Below are 16,515 nucleotides of genomic sequence, written 5' to 3'. Positions count from 1 at the left end.
CGCCAGTCCCTTCAGTGCCAGTCCCTGCTGCGCCAGTCCCTGCTGCGCCAGTCCCTGCTGCGCCAGCCCCTGCAGCGCCAGCGCCTGCAGCGCCAGTCCCTTCAGTGCCAGTCCCTGCTGCGCCAGTCCCTGCTGCGCCAGTCCCTGCAGCGCCAGTCCCTGCAGCGCCAGCGCCTGCAGTGCCAGCCCCTGCAGTGCCAGTCCCTGCTGCGCCAGTCCCTGCTGCGCCAGTCCCTGCTGCGCCAGCCCCTTCAGCGCCAGTCCCTTCAGTGCCAGTCCCTGCTGCGCCAGTCCCTGCTGCGCCAGTCCCTGCTGCGCCAGTCCCTGCAGCGCCAGTCCCTGCAGCGCCAGCGCCTGCAGCGCCAGTCCCTTCAGTGCCAGTCCCTGCTGCGCCAGTCCCTGCTGCGCCAGTCCCTGCAGCGCCAGCCCCTGCAGCGCCAGCCCCTGCAGTGCCAGCGCCTGCAGTGCCAGTGCCTCTCTCCCCCCAGATATCAACGAGTGCACCTCCAACCCCTGCGTGAACGGCGTCTGCAGGAACAACGCCGGCTCCTTCGCCTGCGAGTGCTCCCCGGGCAGCAAGCTGGACCCCAGTGGCACCATCTGCGTGGGTAAGGCTGGACCTGCCACGGGCAGCTGGCATGGCAGCACCACCCCTCAGCACCCCTGCTTCCACTCAGCTCCTGAGGGGTTGCTTCACTCAGGTCCTGGGGATGGCTCCTCCTGGTTCTGCAGGGGTGGCTGCTCTGAGCCCCTCGTGGGTGGCAGGCACTGAGCTCCTCGTGGGTGGCAGGCACTGAGCTCCTCGTGGGTGGCTGCTCTGAGCTCCACGTGGGTGGCAGTCACTGAGCTCCTCGTGGGTGGGCAATCACTGAGCCCCTCGTGGGTGGCTGCTCTGAGCTCCACGTGGGTGGCAGTCACTGAGCTCCTCGTGGGTGGGCAGTCACTGAGTTCCTCGTGGGTGGGCAGTCACTGAGCCCCTCGTGGGTGGGCAGTCACTGAGCCCCTCGTGGGTGGCAGGCACTGAGTTCCTCGTGGGTGGGCAGTCACTGAGCTCCTCGTGGGTGGCAGTCACTGAGCCCCTCGTGGGTGGGCAATCACTGAGCCCCTCGTGGGTAGCAGTCACTGAGCCCCTCGTGGGTGGCAGTCACTGAGTTCCTCGTGGGTGGGCAGTCACTGAGCCCCTCGTGGGTGGCAGGCACTGAGTTCCTCGTGGGTGGGCAGTCACTGAGCTCCTCGTGGGTGGGCAGTCACTGAGCTCCTCGTGGGTGGGCAGTCACTGAGCTCCTCGTGGGTGGGCAATCACTGAGCCCCTCGTGGGTGAGCAGTCACTGAGCCCCTCGTGGGTGGGCAGTCACTGAGCTCCTCAGGAAGGTTACTCCGATCTCCTCGTGGAGGCTTCTCCGAGCTCCTCAGGGATGGCTTCTCCACGCAGCTCCCCCGGAGCTGGCAGCCTCTCTCCCAGCGCTGCTGCTCAGTCCCACCTCTCCTTTGCCCCCCGCAGACAGCATGAAGGGCACCTGCTGGCTGAACATCCAGGACGGGCGCTGCGAGGTGAACATCAACGGCGCCACGCTCAAGTCCGAGTGCTGTGCCACGCTGGGGGCAGCCTGGGGCAGCCCCTGCGAGCGCTGCGAGATCGGTGAGCCCCTGCCCAGCCTGCCCCTTCGGCGTGGGGGCTGTGATGCTTTGGCTGGCAGCCCCCTCCCACTTTGGAGACTCACCCAGGCTAGGCTCAGCCCCTCGGGAAATGCAATGAATGAAGCTTTGTGTTCCCAGCTCAGCACAAGGTTTTAAATCCCCCCCCCTAGAGACTCCAAGAGGGTTGGTAGAACCAATAGCAGTCCCTAGGATGCCCTTCCCTCTTCTCCCCCTTCTTTCCCCAAAGGCAAGGAATTAGATGGAGAGAGAGAGAGGAAAGGTAAAGCAGACCCAAATAAAGAATCTCACTGCCGTTTGGAAGTTAAAAGAAGAAAAGTTCACAGGCTCACAGATGTCAGGGGTTGGAAGGGACCCAAGGAGATCATCCAGTCCAAGCCCCCTGCCAGAGCAGGATCACAGTGATCATAGGGATCACAGGATCACAGAGATCATAGGGATCACAGGATCACAGGGAGTCAGGGGTTGGAAGGGACCCAAAGAGCTCATCCAGTCCAAGCCCCTGCCAGAGCAGGAGCATCCAATCCAGCTCAGGGCACACAGGAACACATCCAGACAGGCCTGGAAAGGCTCCACACAAGGAGACTCCACAACCTCTCTGGGCAGCCTGTGCCAGGGCTCTGGGACCCTTCCAGCCAAGAAGTTGCCCCTTGTGCTGAGCTGGAACCTCCTGTGCTGCAGCTTCCATCCACTGCTGCTTGTCCTGTGCCAGGGAGCAGTGAGCAGAGCCTGTCCCCCCCTCCCTGACCCCCAGCCCCCAGAGATATTTAAATCCCCTCCGAGTCTTCTCTTCTGCAGCCTAAGCAGCCCCAGGGCCCTCAGCCTCTCCTCCTCAGGCAGTGCTGCAGTCCCCTCATCATCCTCACAGCCCTCTGCTGGACCCTCTCCAGCAGATCCCTGTCCCTCCTCAACTGGGGAGCCCCAAACTGAGCACAGGTTAACAATAACCAGAAGGTATCTGAGGTAGGGAGGTTACAAAGGTGCAAGGAAGGGGAACCCAGATACAAACCATGTGAACACACAATCAGGATTGGTGGCAGTGGTTTTTGTCTGCCTGGTGGTGGTGATGGCCACGTGGGGAGATGAAGAGCAGCAGGGAAGCAGGAATGGTGATGCAGGCAGAGAGAGGAACCAGGAGTGTGTCCCCCACCCTGCTTGTATGGATTTTTAGGCAGGAACCTACCTAACTACCACTTGGTAGTGTTCAGACCCACCCCTGGGGAGAGGTCAAGGTCACCTAGGGTCAGGGTCACTCCCCCCAGGAGGGTTAACCCTGCACACAAGGTAGGAGCAGGCAGTTACAACGTGCAGAGCAACAGACAAAGTGCTGCAGAAACACAACAGCCCCCCCCAGAAACCTGCCCAGGAGGGGCTCCCACCTGCCCTGCCACCTTCTCCCATCCCTCTACCTCACTCCAGACTCTGCTTCATGCTCAAGGTAGTTTGGAGGGTCGGCCGGGGGGGGTCAGGAAGCAGAGGGATTAGTCAGGCAGGTTAGAGAGAGAAGTTCCTGCAGCCCCAGGAGACAGACTCCCTTAGCTAGATTTGTGCTCTCATCCATCTCAGCAAGCCTATGAGTGAAGTAGCCATCACCTTTGCTTCCTTTTCACAGCCTAGCATCTATTTCTCCTCACCAAAACATTCTGGCTAGCTTCAAACCAGCCCAGGGGCAGGAGGCAGCCCAAGTTCCCTGCTGATGTCCCTCTGCTCTCTCGCAGATACTGCCTGTCCCCGGGGCTATGCCAGGATGAAAGGGGTCACCTGTGAAGGTAAAGTGCTGCCAGGACACAGAGGACATCTTGGGTGGCAATGATGTGGTCATGGTTTGGTTGCTGCTGTTGGGAGGTCTGCACTGCTGCCTCCTTTGTTGGACTCTCTCCAGTGTGGGATCTTTGATCCCATTCTGTGCTTCTGTGCTCCACAACCTCCCTGGGCAACCTGTGCCAGTGTCTCACCACCTTCAACCTGTGCCAGTCTCTCACCACCCTCCCTGCCAACAACCTGTACTGAGGAGGCCAGAACTGGGCATGGTAGTCCAGATGTGGCCTCACTGTGCCAGCTGTGGACTTCTGCAACAAGAGCACCCTGCCTGCCTCCTGCCTCAATGGCACCTCCTTGCCTGCCTGTGGCAAGGCTTTGTGCTGCAGCCTCCTTGCAGAAGAAGAGGAGTGTGACCAGCAGGGCAAGGGAAGTTCTCCTCCCACTCTACCCTGCCCTGGTGGAGCAGTTTGTCAGTGTCCAGAGTGTCATGGGCAGCAGCTGCCCTTCTTCTCTGCGGTGCAGCTGCTGTTCTGCATGGCTGAGGGGAGCCACTGGGCAGCAGCTGTGCCAAGCTTGGCTCCCCAGGCTCAGCTCTTGGTGCCCTGGCAGCTTCCTCACCACTGCAATGAGCTGATTGAGAAAGCCTTTCTTAATTACAATCCCAGAGCCAGGCAGGGTTGGAGAGGACCACAAGGAGCAGGCAGTGCCAACCCCTGCCATGCCCAGGGACACCCTACCCTAGAGCAGGCTGCACACAGCCTCAGCCAGCCTGGCCTCAAACACCTCCAGCCATGGGGCCTCAACCACCTCCCTGGGCAACCCCTGCCAGGCTCTCACCACTCTCCTGCTCAACAACTTCCTCCTCACCTCCAGCCTCACTCTCCCCACCTCCAGCTCTGCTCCATCCCCCCCACTCCTGCCACTCCCTCACAGCCTCAAAAGTCCCTCCCCAGCTTTTTTGGAGCCCCCTTCAGATGCTGGCAGGCCACAAGAAGGTCACCTGGGAGCCTCCTCTGCTCCAGCCTGCACAGCCCCAACTCTTTCAGGCTGTGCTCACAGCAGAGCTGCTGCAGCCTCTGAGCATCCTCCTGGCCCTGCTCTGGACACTCTCCAGCATCTCCACAGCCCTCTTGTCCCAGGGGCTCCAGAGCTGGATGCAGGACTCCAGGTGGGGTCTCAGCAGAGCAGAGCAGAGGGGCAGAATCCCCTCCCTGGCCCTGCTGGCCACACTGCTGCTGCTGCAGCCCAGGCTCTGCTTGGCTCTCTGGGCTGCAAGTGCACACTGCTGGCTCCTGCTGAGCTTCTCCTCCAGCAGCACCCCCATTGGTGCATGAATCTACAATTCATCAGTGGAAACATCTGAGCAGGAGCCTGCCTCATGCCCTGGGCTGCAGGACAGAGGCCAGCTCTGGGAGGATGAGGCCATGTGGCACAACTGAGTGGTTGACACTGATGGCACCCGAGACGCTCACCCTGCTGTAGCAGGAGTGGCTGTGCACGGAGCTGGGGTGGTCACTGTGAGCCCTTTGGCCACTTTCAGTCTGATGGGCAGCTCTGGGCTCCTTCTGCTCCTCCAGGAGCATGTCCCTGTGCCCCTCTGATGCCCACCCTCTGGCTGTTGTGCCAACAGATGTGAACGAGTGCGAGGTCTTCCCTGGCGTCTGCCCCAACGGGCGCTGCGTCAACACCGCCGGCTCCTTCCGCTGCGAGTGCCCCGAAGGGCTGACCCTGGATGGCACTGCCAGGACATGTGTGGGTAAGGAGACCTCACCCACACCCTAACCTCTCAGGAGGTCCAACCCCTTCACTGCCCACCACGTGCAGCAGCTTTGGTGGCCCCTCCTGCCCTGATGGTACCTCCTGCCCTGATGGCACCTCCTGCCTTGGTGGCACCTCCTGCCCTGATGGCACCTCTTGCCTTGATGGCACCTCCTGCCCTGATGGCACCTCCTGCCTTGATGGTACCTCCTGCCCTGATGGCACCTCCTGCCTTGATGGCCCCTCCTGCCCTCATGGCACCTCCTGCCTTGATGGCAACCTCCTGCCCTGATGGCACCTCCTGCCCTGATGGCACCTCCTGCCTGATGCACCTCCTGCCTTGATGGAACCGCCTGCCCTCATGGCACCTCCTGCCCTGATGGCAATCTCCTGCCTGCATGGCACCTCCTGCCTTGATGGCAACCTCCTGCCCTGATGGCACCTCCTGCCCTGATGGCACCTCCTGCCTTGATGGCAACCTCCTGCCTTGATGGTACCGCCTGCCCTCATGGCACCTCCTGCCCTGATGGCAATCTCCTGCCTCCTGCCCTGATGGCCCCTCCTGCCCTGATGGCCCCTCCTGCCCTGGTGGCACCTCCTGCCCTGATGGCACCTCCTGCCTCCTATTTGATGGCACCTCCTGCCCTGATGGCACCTCCTGCCTCCTACTTTGATGGCACCTCCTGCCTTGATGGCACCTCCTGCCCTGATGACACTTCCTGCCTCCTACTTTGATGGCACCTCCTGCCTGGCAAGGGCTGCCAAGCCCAGCACCTAACCAAGTGGCTTGGTCTGATTTAAGCTTCCCAGAGACTCCAACACTTAAGAGAACAACGCATTAAGAGGATGGGCTTCAGTGGAAGCCAAACAGGTCACCAAGCTGGTGAATGGCATTGCCCAGCAGCCCTAAACCAGCTCCTGGCTGCTTTCTGGGCACTACCCACACCTCGGTGGGGGTCTTGTTGCCCTCGTGGCTGTGCCCACCCTGTTCCATCTCTTAGAGCATCCCAAACAAGGCAACCTCATCCCGACCTGGGCATCGTTTGGAGGCTGCCTCAGCCGAAGCTGTTGCAGGAGCCTTGCAAGCTTCACGGCAGGGACCTGCAGGGTGCTGCGGGCAGGCTCCAGCTCTGCTGTTCCTCCGCCCCCCAGACGTGCGTGTGGAGCAGTGCTACATGAGGTGGGACGAGGATGAGTGCACAGAGCCCCTGCCGGGCAAGTACCGCATGGACATGTGCTGCTGCTCCGTGGGCTCGGCCTGGGGCATCGACTGCGAGGAGTGCCCCAAGGTTGGCACCAGCGAGTACAAAGCCATCTGCCCCAGGGGACCAGGCTTTGCCAACCGAGGAGATGTGCTCTCAGGAAGGCCTTTCTACAAAGGTGAGAGGGGGGAGAGGGGAGAGGGGAGAGAGAGGGAAGAGAGAGGAGAGAGAGGGAAGAGAGAGGAGAGAAGAGAGGGGGGAGGGAAGAGAGGAGAGAGAAGTGAGAGAGAGGAGAGAGAAGGGAGAGAGAAGAGAGAGAGGGGAGAGAAGAGAGGGAGGGGAGAGAAGGGAGAGAGAGGAGAGAGGGGAAAGAGGAGAGAGAAGCGAGAGAGAGGGGAGAGAGAAGAGAGAGAGGGGAAAGAGAGAGAAGGGAGAGAGAGGGGAGAGAGGGGAGAGGGAGGGGGGAAAGGGAGAGAGGGGAGAGAGGGGAAAGAGGAGAAGGGAGAGAGGAGAGAGGGGAAAGAGAGAGAAGGGAGAGAGAGGGGAGAGAGGGGAGAGGGAGGGGGGAAAGGGAGAGAGGGGAGAGAGGGGAAAGAGGAGAAGGGAGAGAGGAGAGAGAAGAGAGGAGAGAGAGGGGAGAGGGAGGGTGGAGAAGGGAGAGAGGAGAGAGAAGGGAGAGAAAGGAGAGAGGGGATAGAGGAGAGAGAGAAGGGAGAGAGGGGAGAGAGAGGAGAGAGAGGGGAGAGGGGATAGAGGAGAGAGAGAAGGGAGAGAGAGGGGAGAGAGGAAAGAGAGGAGCGAGAGGAGCTGCTGGGCAGTGCTGGCCCCACAGCTTTGACCCAAAGAGCTGCTGCCCACCCTGGGGCTCCAGGTTGGTGCCAGCCATCTTCCTCCATGAAGCTCTTCTCTGCCTTCCCCCACAGATGTCAACGAGTGCAAAGTCTTCTCTGGGCTGTGCACCCACGGGACCTGCCGCAACACCATCGGCAGCTTCAGGTGCCTCTGCGGCAATGGCTTCGCTTTGGATGCTGAGGAGAGGAACTGCACAGGTGAGGGAGGAGCAGCTCCTGCCCAACCTGCCTGAGACACTTCCCACTAGAACAGGTTGCTCAAGGCCTCATTCAGCCTGGTCCTGAACACCTCCAGGGAGGTTGTGGAGCACAGAAGCACCGAATGTGATCGAAGATCACATTCGGTGCTTCTGTGCTCCACAACCTCCCTGGGCAACCTGTGCCAGGGTCTCAGCATCCTCAACCTGTGCCAGTGTCTCAGCACCCTCAACCTGTGCCAGGGTCTCACCACCCTCAACCTGTGCCAGTCTCTCACCTCCCTCAACCTCTGTCAGTCTCTCCCCACCCTCAACCTGTGCCAGTCTCTCCCCACCCTCCCTGCCAACAACTCCTTCCTAACATCCACTTTCAATCTCCCCTCTGCCACTTCACACCCTTTCCTCCTCCTCCTCTCATTCCAAGCCCTTATCAATAGTCCCTCCCCAGCCTTCCTGTAGTCCCCTTCAGCTCCTGCAAGGCCACTCCAAGGTCTCCTGGAAGCCTTCTCCTCTCCAGGCTGCACAGCTCCAACCCTCTCAGCCTGTGCTCAGAGCAGAGCTGCTGCAGCCCCTCTGAGCATCTCTATGGCCCTCCTCTGGACTGGCTCCAACACTTCCATGTCCTGCTTGTGTTGGGGGGCTCCAGAACTTCTCACAGTACTCCAGATGGGGTCTGAGGGGAGCAGAATGTGCCACACATGCAGGTCCAGGCAGCCCAGTGCCCACCCTTGCCTCCACTAACTGATCTCCAACCCTTCCCCCCAGACATCGACGAGTGCCGCATCTCGCCGGACCTGTGCGGCCATGGCAGCTGTGTCAACACTCCTGGCAGCTTCGAGTGTGAGTGCTTCGAGGGCTATGAGAGTGGCTTCATGATGATGAAGAACTGCATGGGTAAGGATCCCTGGGGGGGCCAGACCCTGTGCTGGCTCTGCAGCAGCAGTGACAGGCCCTGCGCTGGCTCTGCAGCATGGAACCGTAGCATGGTTTAGGTTGGAAGGGAGCTCAAAGCTCAGCCAGTTCCAACCCCTCCTCTGCCACAGGCAGGGACAGCTCCCTCTAGAACTGGTTGCTCAAGGTCTCATCCAGCCTGGCCTTGAGCACCTTGGAAGGGAGCTCAAAGCTCAGCCAGTTCCAACCCCCCCTCTGCCATAGGCAGGGACAGCTCCCTCTAGAACAGGTTGCTCAAGGTCTCGTCCAGCCTGGCCTTGAGCACCTTGGAAGGGAGCTCAAAGCTCAGCCAGTTCCAACAAGTGGTTGCTCAAGGTCTCGTCCAGCCTGGTCTTGAGCACCTTGGAAGGGAGCTCAAAGCTCAGCCAGTTCCAACAAGTGGTTGCTCAAGGTCTCATCCAGCCTGGCCTTGAGCACCTTGGAAGGGAGCTCAAAGCTGAGCCAGTTCCAACCCCCCCTCTGCCATAGGCAGGGACACCTCCCACTAGAAGAGGTTGCTCAAGGTCTCATCCAACCTGGACTTGAACACTTCCAAGGAGGTTGCGGAGCACAGAAGATCACATTTTGTGCTTCTGTGCTCCACAACCTCCCTAGGCAACCTGTGCCAGTGTCTCAGCATCCTCAACCTGTGCCAGGGTCTCACCACCCTCCCTGCCAACAGCTTCTTCCTAACATCCACTTTCAATCTCCCCTCTGCCACTTCAAACCCATTCCTCCTCCTCCCCCTCCTCCTCCTCCTCCTCTCATTCCAAGCCCTTCTCAATAGTCCCTCCCCAGCCCTCCTATAGCCTCCTTCAGCTCCTGCAAGGCCACTCCAAGGTCTCCTGGAAGCCTTCTCCTCTCCAGGCTGCACAGCCCCAACTCTCTCAGCCTGTCCTCAGAGTAGAGCTGCTGTAGCCCTCTGAGCATCAGCAGTGGAAGGCCCTAGGGTGGCTCTGCACTGTCAGTGACAGGTCTCATGCTAGCTCCTCCCCAGCAGCACGAAGCTGAGAGCCTCTTTCCTCCTGATGTTCCACTTTGTGGAATCACAGAATGAGTGTGGAACACCTGGCATGGGACTGGGACCTGATCCTTGTCCCTGCTGCTTGAGGCAATAGGATCCTAGAATGGTTTAGGTTGGAAGGGACCTCAAAGCTCAGCCAATTCCAACTCCCTGCCATGGGGCAGGGACACCTCCCACCAGCACAGGCTGCTCCAAGCCTCATCCAACCTGGCCTTGAACACCTCCAGGGATGGGGCAGCCACAGCCTCCCTGGGCAACCTGTGCCAGTGTCTCCCCACTCTCACTGGCAAGAATTCCTCCTCTTCAGTCTCAGTCTGCCCTCCTGAAGCTTCAATGAGCAGGGAGCATTGGACTGGATGATCTCCAGAGGTCTCTTCCATGCATCCCCATGCTGGATAGGGGAATTGTGTGGTTCTCTGACCCTGCCTCCCTGGGCAGCCTGTGCCAGCATCTCCCCACCCTCACTCTAAAGAATTTCTTCCTCCTTTCCAGTCTCAGTCTCCCCTCTCCCAGCTCAAAGCCATTGCTCCTTGACCTGCCACCACAGGCCCTTCTGACCAACCCCTCCTCAGCCTTCCTGTATGTCCCCTTCAGATATTGAAGTGAAGCTCTAAGGTCTCCCTGGAGCCTTCTCCTCTCCAGGCTGAACAACCCCAACAACACCCTCAGCCTGTCCTTGAGGGGGAGGTTTCTCCAGCCCTCTGATCATCTTCATGGCCTCCTCTGGACCCTCTCCAGCAGGTCCATGTCCCTCTCCTGTTGGGACATGGATCTCCTGTCCTTCCCTGCAGACATCAACGAGTGTGAGCGGGACCCTCTGCTGTGCCGTGGGGGGATCTGCATGAACACGGACGGCAGCTTCGAGTGCATCTGTCCCCCTGGCCACGAGCTGACTGCTGAGGGCAACACCTGCATAGGTGAGCTGCTGGGAAGCTGTGCTAGGACCAGAGCCTGGCCAAGGAGCCTTGGATCCTGCATGGACCTCTCCTTCAATCCCCCATGTGGCTGGAACTCATCCTGAGGTCACCCCCAGGGCTTCATCGCTTTGCCGCTGCCTCGTTCCGCCTGCTCCTCACCCAGGGCTGGCCAAGGGGGGCAATAAGCAAGGGATTTGGGAGGCAGCTGTGGGTGGGGGAGGACTGAGGGGTGGATGCTCAGAGTGGCTCCAGCGTGCTCAGAGTGCTCTCTCCACCACAGACATCAACGAGTGCTCCCTCAGCGACAACCTGTGCCGCAACGGCCGCTGCGTCAACGTCATCGGCACCTACCAGTGTGCCTGTGACTCAGGCTTCCAGGCCACACCAGACAGGCAAGGCTGTGTTGGTGAGTGCTCCCCCACCCAGCACCCTGCCCTGGGGCCAGCACCCTGCCCTGGAGCCAGCCCCCACCTGGGCTTACTCCTCTTGTAAAGCTCAGTAAGGTTATCTGAGTGGAGAACCTGATGGTTGAGCTATGAGGTTGATGGTAAGGGTTGGAAGGGACCTCCAGAGACCATAGGGATCACAGGGTGTCAGGGGTTGGAAGGGATCTCCAGAGATCACAGGGATCACAGGGTGTCAGGGGTTGGAAGGGACCTCCAGAGATCACAGGGATCACAGGGTGTCAGGGGTTGGAAGGGACCTCCAGAGATCACAGGGATCACAGGGTGTCAGGGGTTGGAAGGGATCTCCAGATCACAGGCTCACAGATGTCAGGGACTCAAAGAGCTCATCCAGTCCAACCCCCCCTGCCAGAGCAGGAGCACACAGTCCAGCTCAGGGCACACAGGAACACATCCAGACAGGCCTGGAAAGGCTCCACACAAGGAGACTCCACAACCTCTCTGGGCAGCCTGTGCCAGGGCTCTGGGACCCTTCCAGCCAAGAAGTTGCCCTTGTGCTGAGCTGGAACCTCCTGTGCTGCAGCTTCCATCCACTGCTGCTTGTCCTGTGCCAGGGAGCAGTGAGCAGAGTCTGTCCCCCCCTCCTGACCCCCAGCCCTCAGAGATTGACAGACATTGATTCAATCCCCTCTGAGTCTTCTCTCCTGCAGCCTAAGCAGCCCCAGAGCCCTCAGCCTCTTCTCCTCAGGCAGTGCTGCAGTCCCCTTCTCATCCTCATAGCCCTCTGCTGGACCTTCTCCAGCAGATCCCTGTCCCTCTTCAACTGCTTGAGGCCAACCCCCCTGCAGAGCAGGATCACCTAGGACAGGTCACACAGGAATGCATCCAGCTGGGGTTGGAAGCTGTGCAGAGAAGGAGACTCCACAACCCCTCTGGGCAGCCTGCTGCAGGGCTCCAGCAGCCTCACACCGAGGGAGTTTCTCCTCATGAAGGGGTGGAACCTCCTGTGATTAAATTCACATCCACTGCTCTCATCCCACCCCTGCCTAGAGCCTGGCCCCATCCTCCTGACAGCCTCAGCTGCCTGTAGACATTGAGAAGCTCTCTGGGGCTGTGCTCAGCAGCCTCAGGGCTCTCAGTCCCCCATGAGACAAAAGCTGCTGTGAGCTGCCAGAGAAGGCAAAAGCAGCTTCCTCCTGCCTCCTGCCTGGGGGGAGCTTCGTTTCCTCCTCCTCCTCACTTCTCCCAGCCCATTCCTGAGGCCAACCTGTGGCCCCAGGCAGTGTGCTGAGCCCTCTGCTTTGTGCTGCAGACATCGACGAGTGCACCATCACCAACGGCGGCTGCGACACCCACTGCTCCAACTCGGAGGGCAGCTACGAGTGCAGCTGCAGCGAGGGCTACGCACTGATGCCAGACAAGAGGTCCTGTGCAGGTCAGCAGCCAGCTGGGACCTCTGGGGATGCTGCCCCAGGGACCTCTTCAGTCATAATGATTGCTTCTGGGTGAGGTGCAAGGTGGGGGGTGGGGGAGGATCACCTTTGTGAAGTCCCTGTCAGAGAGGTGATTTCCCTGCAGAGATGTTTTTGCTGTCCAGCATCTCGCTGCAGGCTTCTGTGGGCTGCAGCAAAGCTCCTTCCCGTGAGTGCCTCCTGCTCCTTCCTCCTGCTCTCAGGCAGTGGCAGAATTGTTTTGCTTGGGAAAGATCTTCTCAGGTCCTGCAGTGCAAGCATTGACTGCCAGCTCACTGCTGAGCCCTGGTGCTCAGCACCACATCTCCACAGCTTTTCAACCCTTCCAGGAATGGGGACCACCACCTTGGGCAGCCTCTTCCAAGGCTCCACAGCCCTTCTGGGGAAGAAATTGTTCCTCGTGGCCAACCTAAACCTCCCCTGGGGCAAATGGAGGCTGCTTCCTCTTGTGCTGTTGGCACCTGGCGAGCAGAGCCCAACCCCCACCTCACTCCAGCCTCCCTTCAGGGAGCTGTAGAGAGCAATGAGGTCTCCCCTCAGCCTCTTCTCCAGGCTGAACACCCCCAGCTCTCTCAGCTGCTGTTCTCTAGACCCTTCCTCAGCTTCATTGCCCCTTCTCTGAACCTGCTGCAGGTTCTCTATGGCCTGCTTTGGAGTGCCTGGCTCTAAAGCCTTTCTTTTGGCAATGGTCTGCTCTCTCTCCAGACATTGATGAGTGTGAGGACAACCCAGACATCTGCGACGGGGGGCAGTGCACCAACATCCCCGGGGAGTATCGCTGCCTCTGCTTCGATGGCTTCATGGCATCCCTGGACATGAGGACCTGCATTGGTGAGGGCAGATTCTCACCAGCAGCCTGCTGGTGGCTGGAGGAAGGGGTGCCCTGGAGGATGGGATGCCCTGGAGGATGGGATGCCCTGGAGAGGAAAGGATGCCCTGGAGGATGGGATGCCCTGGAGGAAGGGATGCCCTGGAGGAAGGGGTGTCCTGGAGGAAGGGATGCCCTGGAGGAAGGGATGCCCTGGAGGAAGGGGTGTCCTGGAGGAAGGGATGCCCTGGAGGAAGGGGTGTTCTGAGGGAAGGGATGCCATGGAGAAAAGGATGCCCTGGAGAAAAGGATGCCCTGGAGGAAGAGATGCCCTAGAGAGGAAAGGATGCCCTAGAGGAAAGGATCACAGGCTCACAGGATGTCAGGGGTTGGAAGAGACTCAAAGACATCATCCAGTCCAACCTCCCTGCCAGAGCAGCTAGCTCAGGGCACACAGGAACACATCCAGACAGGCCTGGAAAGGCTCCACACAAGGAGACTCCACAACCTCTCTGGGCAGCCTGTGCCAGGCTCTGGGACCCTTCCAGCCAAGAAGTTGCCCTTGTGCTGAGTTGGAACCTCCTGTGCTGCAGCTTCCATCCATTGCTGCTTGTCCTGTGCCAGGGAGCAGTGAGCAGAGCCTGTCCCCCCCTCCTGACTCCCAGCCCTCAGATGTTGATAAACCTTGATTCAATCCCCTCTGAGTCTTCTCTTCTGCAGCCTAAGCAGCCCCAGGGCCCTCAGCCTCTCCTCAGCAGGCAGTGCTGCAGTCCCCTCATCATCCTCATAGCCCTCCCTTGGACTCTCTCTAGCAGTTCCTGTCCCTCTCCAACTGGGGAGCCCCAAACTGAAGGCAGTGCTCAAGATGAGGTCTCAGCAGGGCAGAGCAGAGGGGCAGGAGAACCTCCCTGGCTCTGCTGGGCACACTCTGCTCAATGCCCCCCAGGAGCCCATTGGCCTCTTGGCCCCCAGGGCACATTGCTACCCATGGATGTTCTCCCCCAGCACTCCCAGCTCCCTCTCCCTGGGGCTGCTCTCCCTCGAGGAAGGGATGCCCTAGAGGGAAGGATGCTCTGGGGTCACACCAAGCTTCTTGTGCTGTCCCAAGCAAGTCTGTTTGTCCCCTGCAGATGTCAACGAATGTGATCTGAACCCCAACATCTGCCTGCATGGAGAGTGTGAGAACACCAAAGGCTCCTTCATCTGCCACTGCCAGCTGGGCTACTTTGTCAAGAAGGGGACCACAGGCTGCACAGGTGGGGACTGCCCAGCCCTGGAGCTAGAGGGTGCTGCTGGGAACCCTCTTGCTTGGGATAAAACAACCCTGCCTGGGTTTGGGGGGATGCTGTGGGGTGTGGTTGGGTGCTGAGCAGGTGGAGATTGCCCAGGAGGCAGGCAGCAGGTGACACTTGCCTGGCTGATAGCCCAGCCAGGGGCCTGCCCTTCCTTTTGTCTTCATCTTGCATGGATGAGCAGAGCTGATGCCAAGGGAACAGCTCCAGGCAGCCTGTTCCTCAAAGCTCCTTGTTCCCACCTGCTGAGCTCCCCAGCATCTCAACATCCCATCATGGTGGGGGTTGGAAGGGACCTCTGGAAGCTCACCCACTCCAACCCCCCCCTTCCTTTTGTCTTCATCTTGCATGGATGAGCAGAGCTGATGCCAAGGGAACAGCTCCAGGCAGCCTGTTCCTCAAAGCTCCTTGTTCCCACCTCCCCAGCATCTCAACATCCCAACACGGTGGGGGCTGGAAGGGACCTCTGGAAGCTCACCCACTCCACCCCCCCCCCTGCCTTTTGTCTTCATCTTGCATGGATGAGCAGAGCTGATGCCAAGGGAACAGCTCCAGGCAGCCTGTTCCTCAAAGCTCCTTGTTCCCACCTGCTGAGCTCCCCAGCATCTCAACATCCCAACAGGGTGGGGGTTGGAAGGGACCTCTGGAAGCTCACCCACTCCACCCCCCCCTGCCTTTTGTCTTCATCTTGCATGGATGAGCAGAGCTGATGCCAAGGGAACAGCTCCAGGCAGCCTGTTCCTCAAAGCTCCTTGTTCCCACCTCCCCAGCATCTCAACCTCCCAACACGGTGGGGGTTGGAAGGGACCTCTGGAAGCTCACCCACTCCAACCCCCCCACCCTGCTCAAGCAGGCACACCCACAGCAGCCTTGCCCAGGACCACAGTGGCCAGGAGGGGATTGGAACCTCCCTGGAGGAGACAACTCCAGGAGCCACTGGCGCCCAGAACTCTTTAGCAGGATCGTGCCCAGCTGCTTGCTCCTGTCCTGGGGGATGCTGAGCTGGCTCAGCTGTGGTCTCCTCCCTCCCTGCAGACATCGATGAGTGTGAGATTGGGGCCCACAACTGTGACATGCATGCCTCCTGCATCAACGTGCCCGGCAGCTTCAAGTGCAAGTGTCGCAGCGGCTGGCTGGGGGATGGGCTGAAGTGCAACGGTGAGTGCTGCCCCCAGGGGAGGAGCTGCCTGTGCCCAGGTGTTCTGTGGGCACCCGAGGGGCACACAGCCACGGAGCTCTTTGGGTTGGAAGAGACCTTGCAGATCACCCAAGTCTAACCAGCAACCCCAACCCCGCTGTGGCCACCAAACCATAGCCCCCAGGGCAGTGGCCACAGGTTTCACCTCCAAGGATGGGGACTCCACCACCTCCCTGGGCAGCCTCTGCCAGTGCTGCTTGCTGCAGTTGGCTGTGGCAGCACTGCCAGGGGAGTGTCTGATGGCTGTACAGGCTGATGGAGATGTTCTGGAACCTCAGGAATGCTCCAAGTGTCTGGAGGCTGCAGTCTTCTGGGCCACCCCTGTGCCTCCTTGGGCCACCCCTGTGCTTCCTTAGGCCACATTCATGCTTCCTTGGGCCACCCCTGTGCCTCTGAGCCACCTCTGTCCCTCCTTGGGCCACCCCTGTGCTTCCTTAGGCCACATTCATGCTTCCTTGGGCCACCCCTGTGCCTCCTTAGGCCACCCCTGTGCCTACTTGGGCCACCCCTGTGCCTCTGGGCCACCCCTGTGCCTCCTTAGGCCACCTCCATGCCTTCTTGGGCCACCCCTGTGCCTCCTTAGGCCACCCCTGTGCTTCCTTAGGCCACCCCTGTGCCTCCTTGGGCCACCTCCATGCTTCCTTAGGCCACCCCTGTGCCTCCTTAGGCCACCCCTGTGCTTCCTTAGGCCACCTCTGTGCCTCCTTGGGCCACCTCCATGCTTCCTTAGGCCACCCCTGTGCCTCCTTAGGCCACCCCTGTGCTTCCTTAGGCCACCTCTGTGCCTCCTTGGGCCACCTCCATGCTTCCTTAGGCCACCCCTGTGCCTCTTTGGTCCACCCCTGTGCTTCCTTAGGCCACATTCATGCTTCCTTGGGCCACCTCTGTGCCTCCTTGGGCCACCCCTGTGCCTCTGAGCCACCTCTGTGCCTCCTTAGGCCACCCCTGTGCCTACTTGGGCCACCCCTGTGCCTCTGGGCCACCCCTGTGCCTCCTTAGGCCACCTCCATGCCTTCTTGGGCCACCCCCCATGCCTCCTTGGGCC

General features: G+C 60.2%; 1 protein-coding gene across 1 annotated transcript in view; it reads left to right on the top strand.

Annotated features, from left to right (window-relative positions):
* LOC135192172 (fibrillin-2-like) overlaps positions 1-16,515 on the top strand; it is a 99,150-nt gene that overhangs the window by 47,231 nt on the left and 35,404 nt on the right. The window contains exons 15-27 of the mRNA XM_064175097.1: positions 489-608; positions 1,502-1,639; positions 3,375-3,425; positions 5,048-5,173; positions 6,328-6,555; positions 7,301-7,426; positions 8,191-8,319; positions 10,171-10,296; positions 10,577-10,702; positions 12,013-12,135; positions 12,878-13,003; positions 14,111-14,236; positions 15,308-15,430. Of these exons, the coding sequence (XP_064031167.1) occupies positions 489-608; positions 1,502-1,639; positions 3,375-3,425; positions 5,048-5,173; positions 6,328-6,555; positions 7,301-7,426; positions 8,191-8,319; positions 10,171-10,296; positions 10,577-10,702; positions 12,013-12,135; positions 12,878-13,003; positions 14,111-14,236; positions 15,308-15,430 (1,668 nt within the window). The remainder of the gene's footprint in view (positions 1-488; positions 609-1,501; positions 1,640-3,374; positions 3,426-5,047; positions 5,174-6,327; positions 6,556-7,300; positions 7,427-8,190; positions 8,320-10,170; positions 10,297-10,576; positions 10,703-12,012; positions 12,136-12,877; positions 13,004-14,110; positions 14,237-15,307; positions 15,431-16,515) is intronic.

Source organism: Pogoniulus pusillus, chromosome 41 (assembly GCF_015220805.1).
Source record: "Pogoniulus pusillus isolate bPogPus1 chromosome 41, bPogPus1.pri, whole genome shotgun sequence".
Lineage (NCBI taxonomy): Eukaryota > Metazoa > Chordata > Aves > Piciformes > Lybiidae > Pogoniulus > Pogoniulus pusillus.
This window is presented reverse-complemented; position numbering and strand designations above follow the sequence as displayed.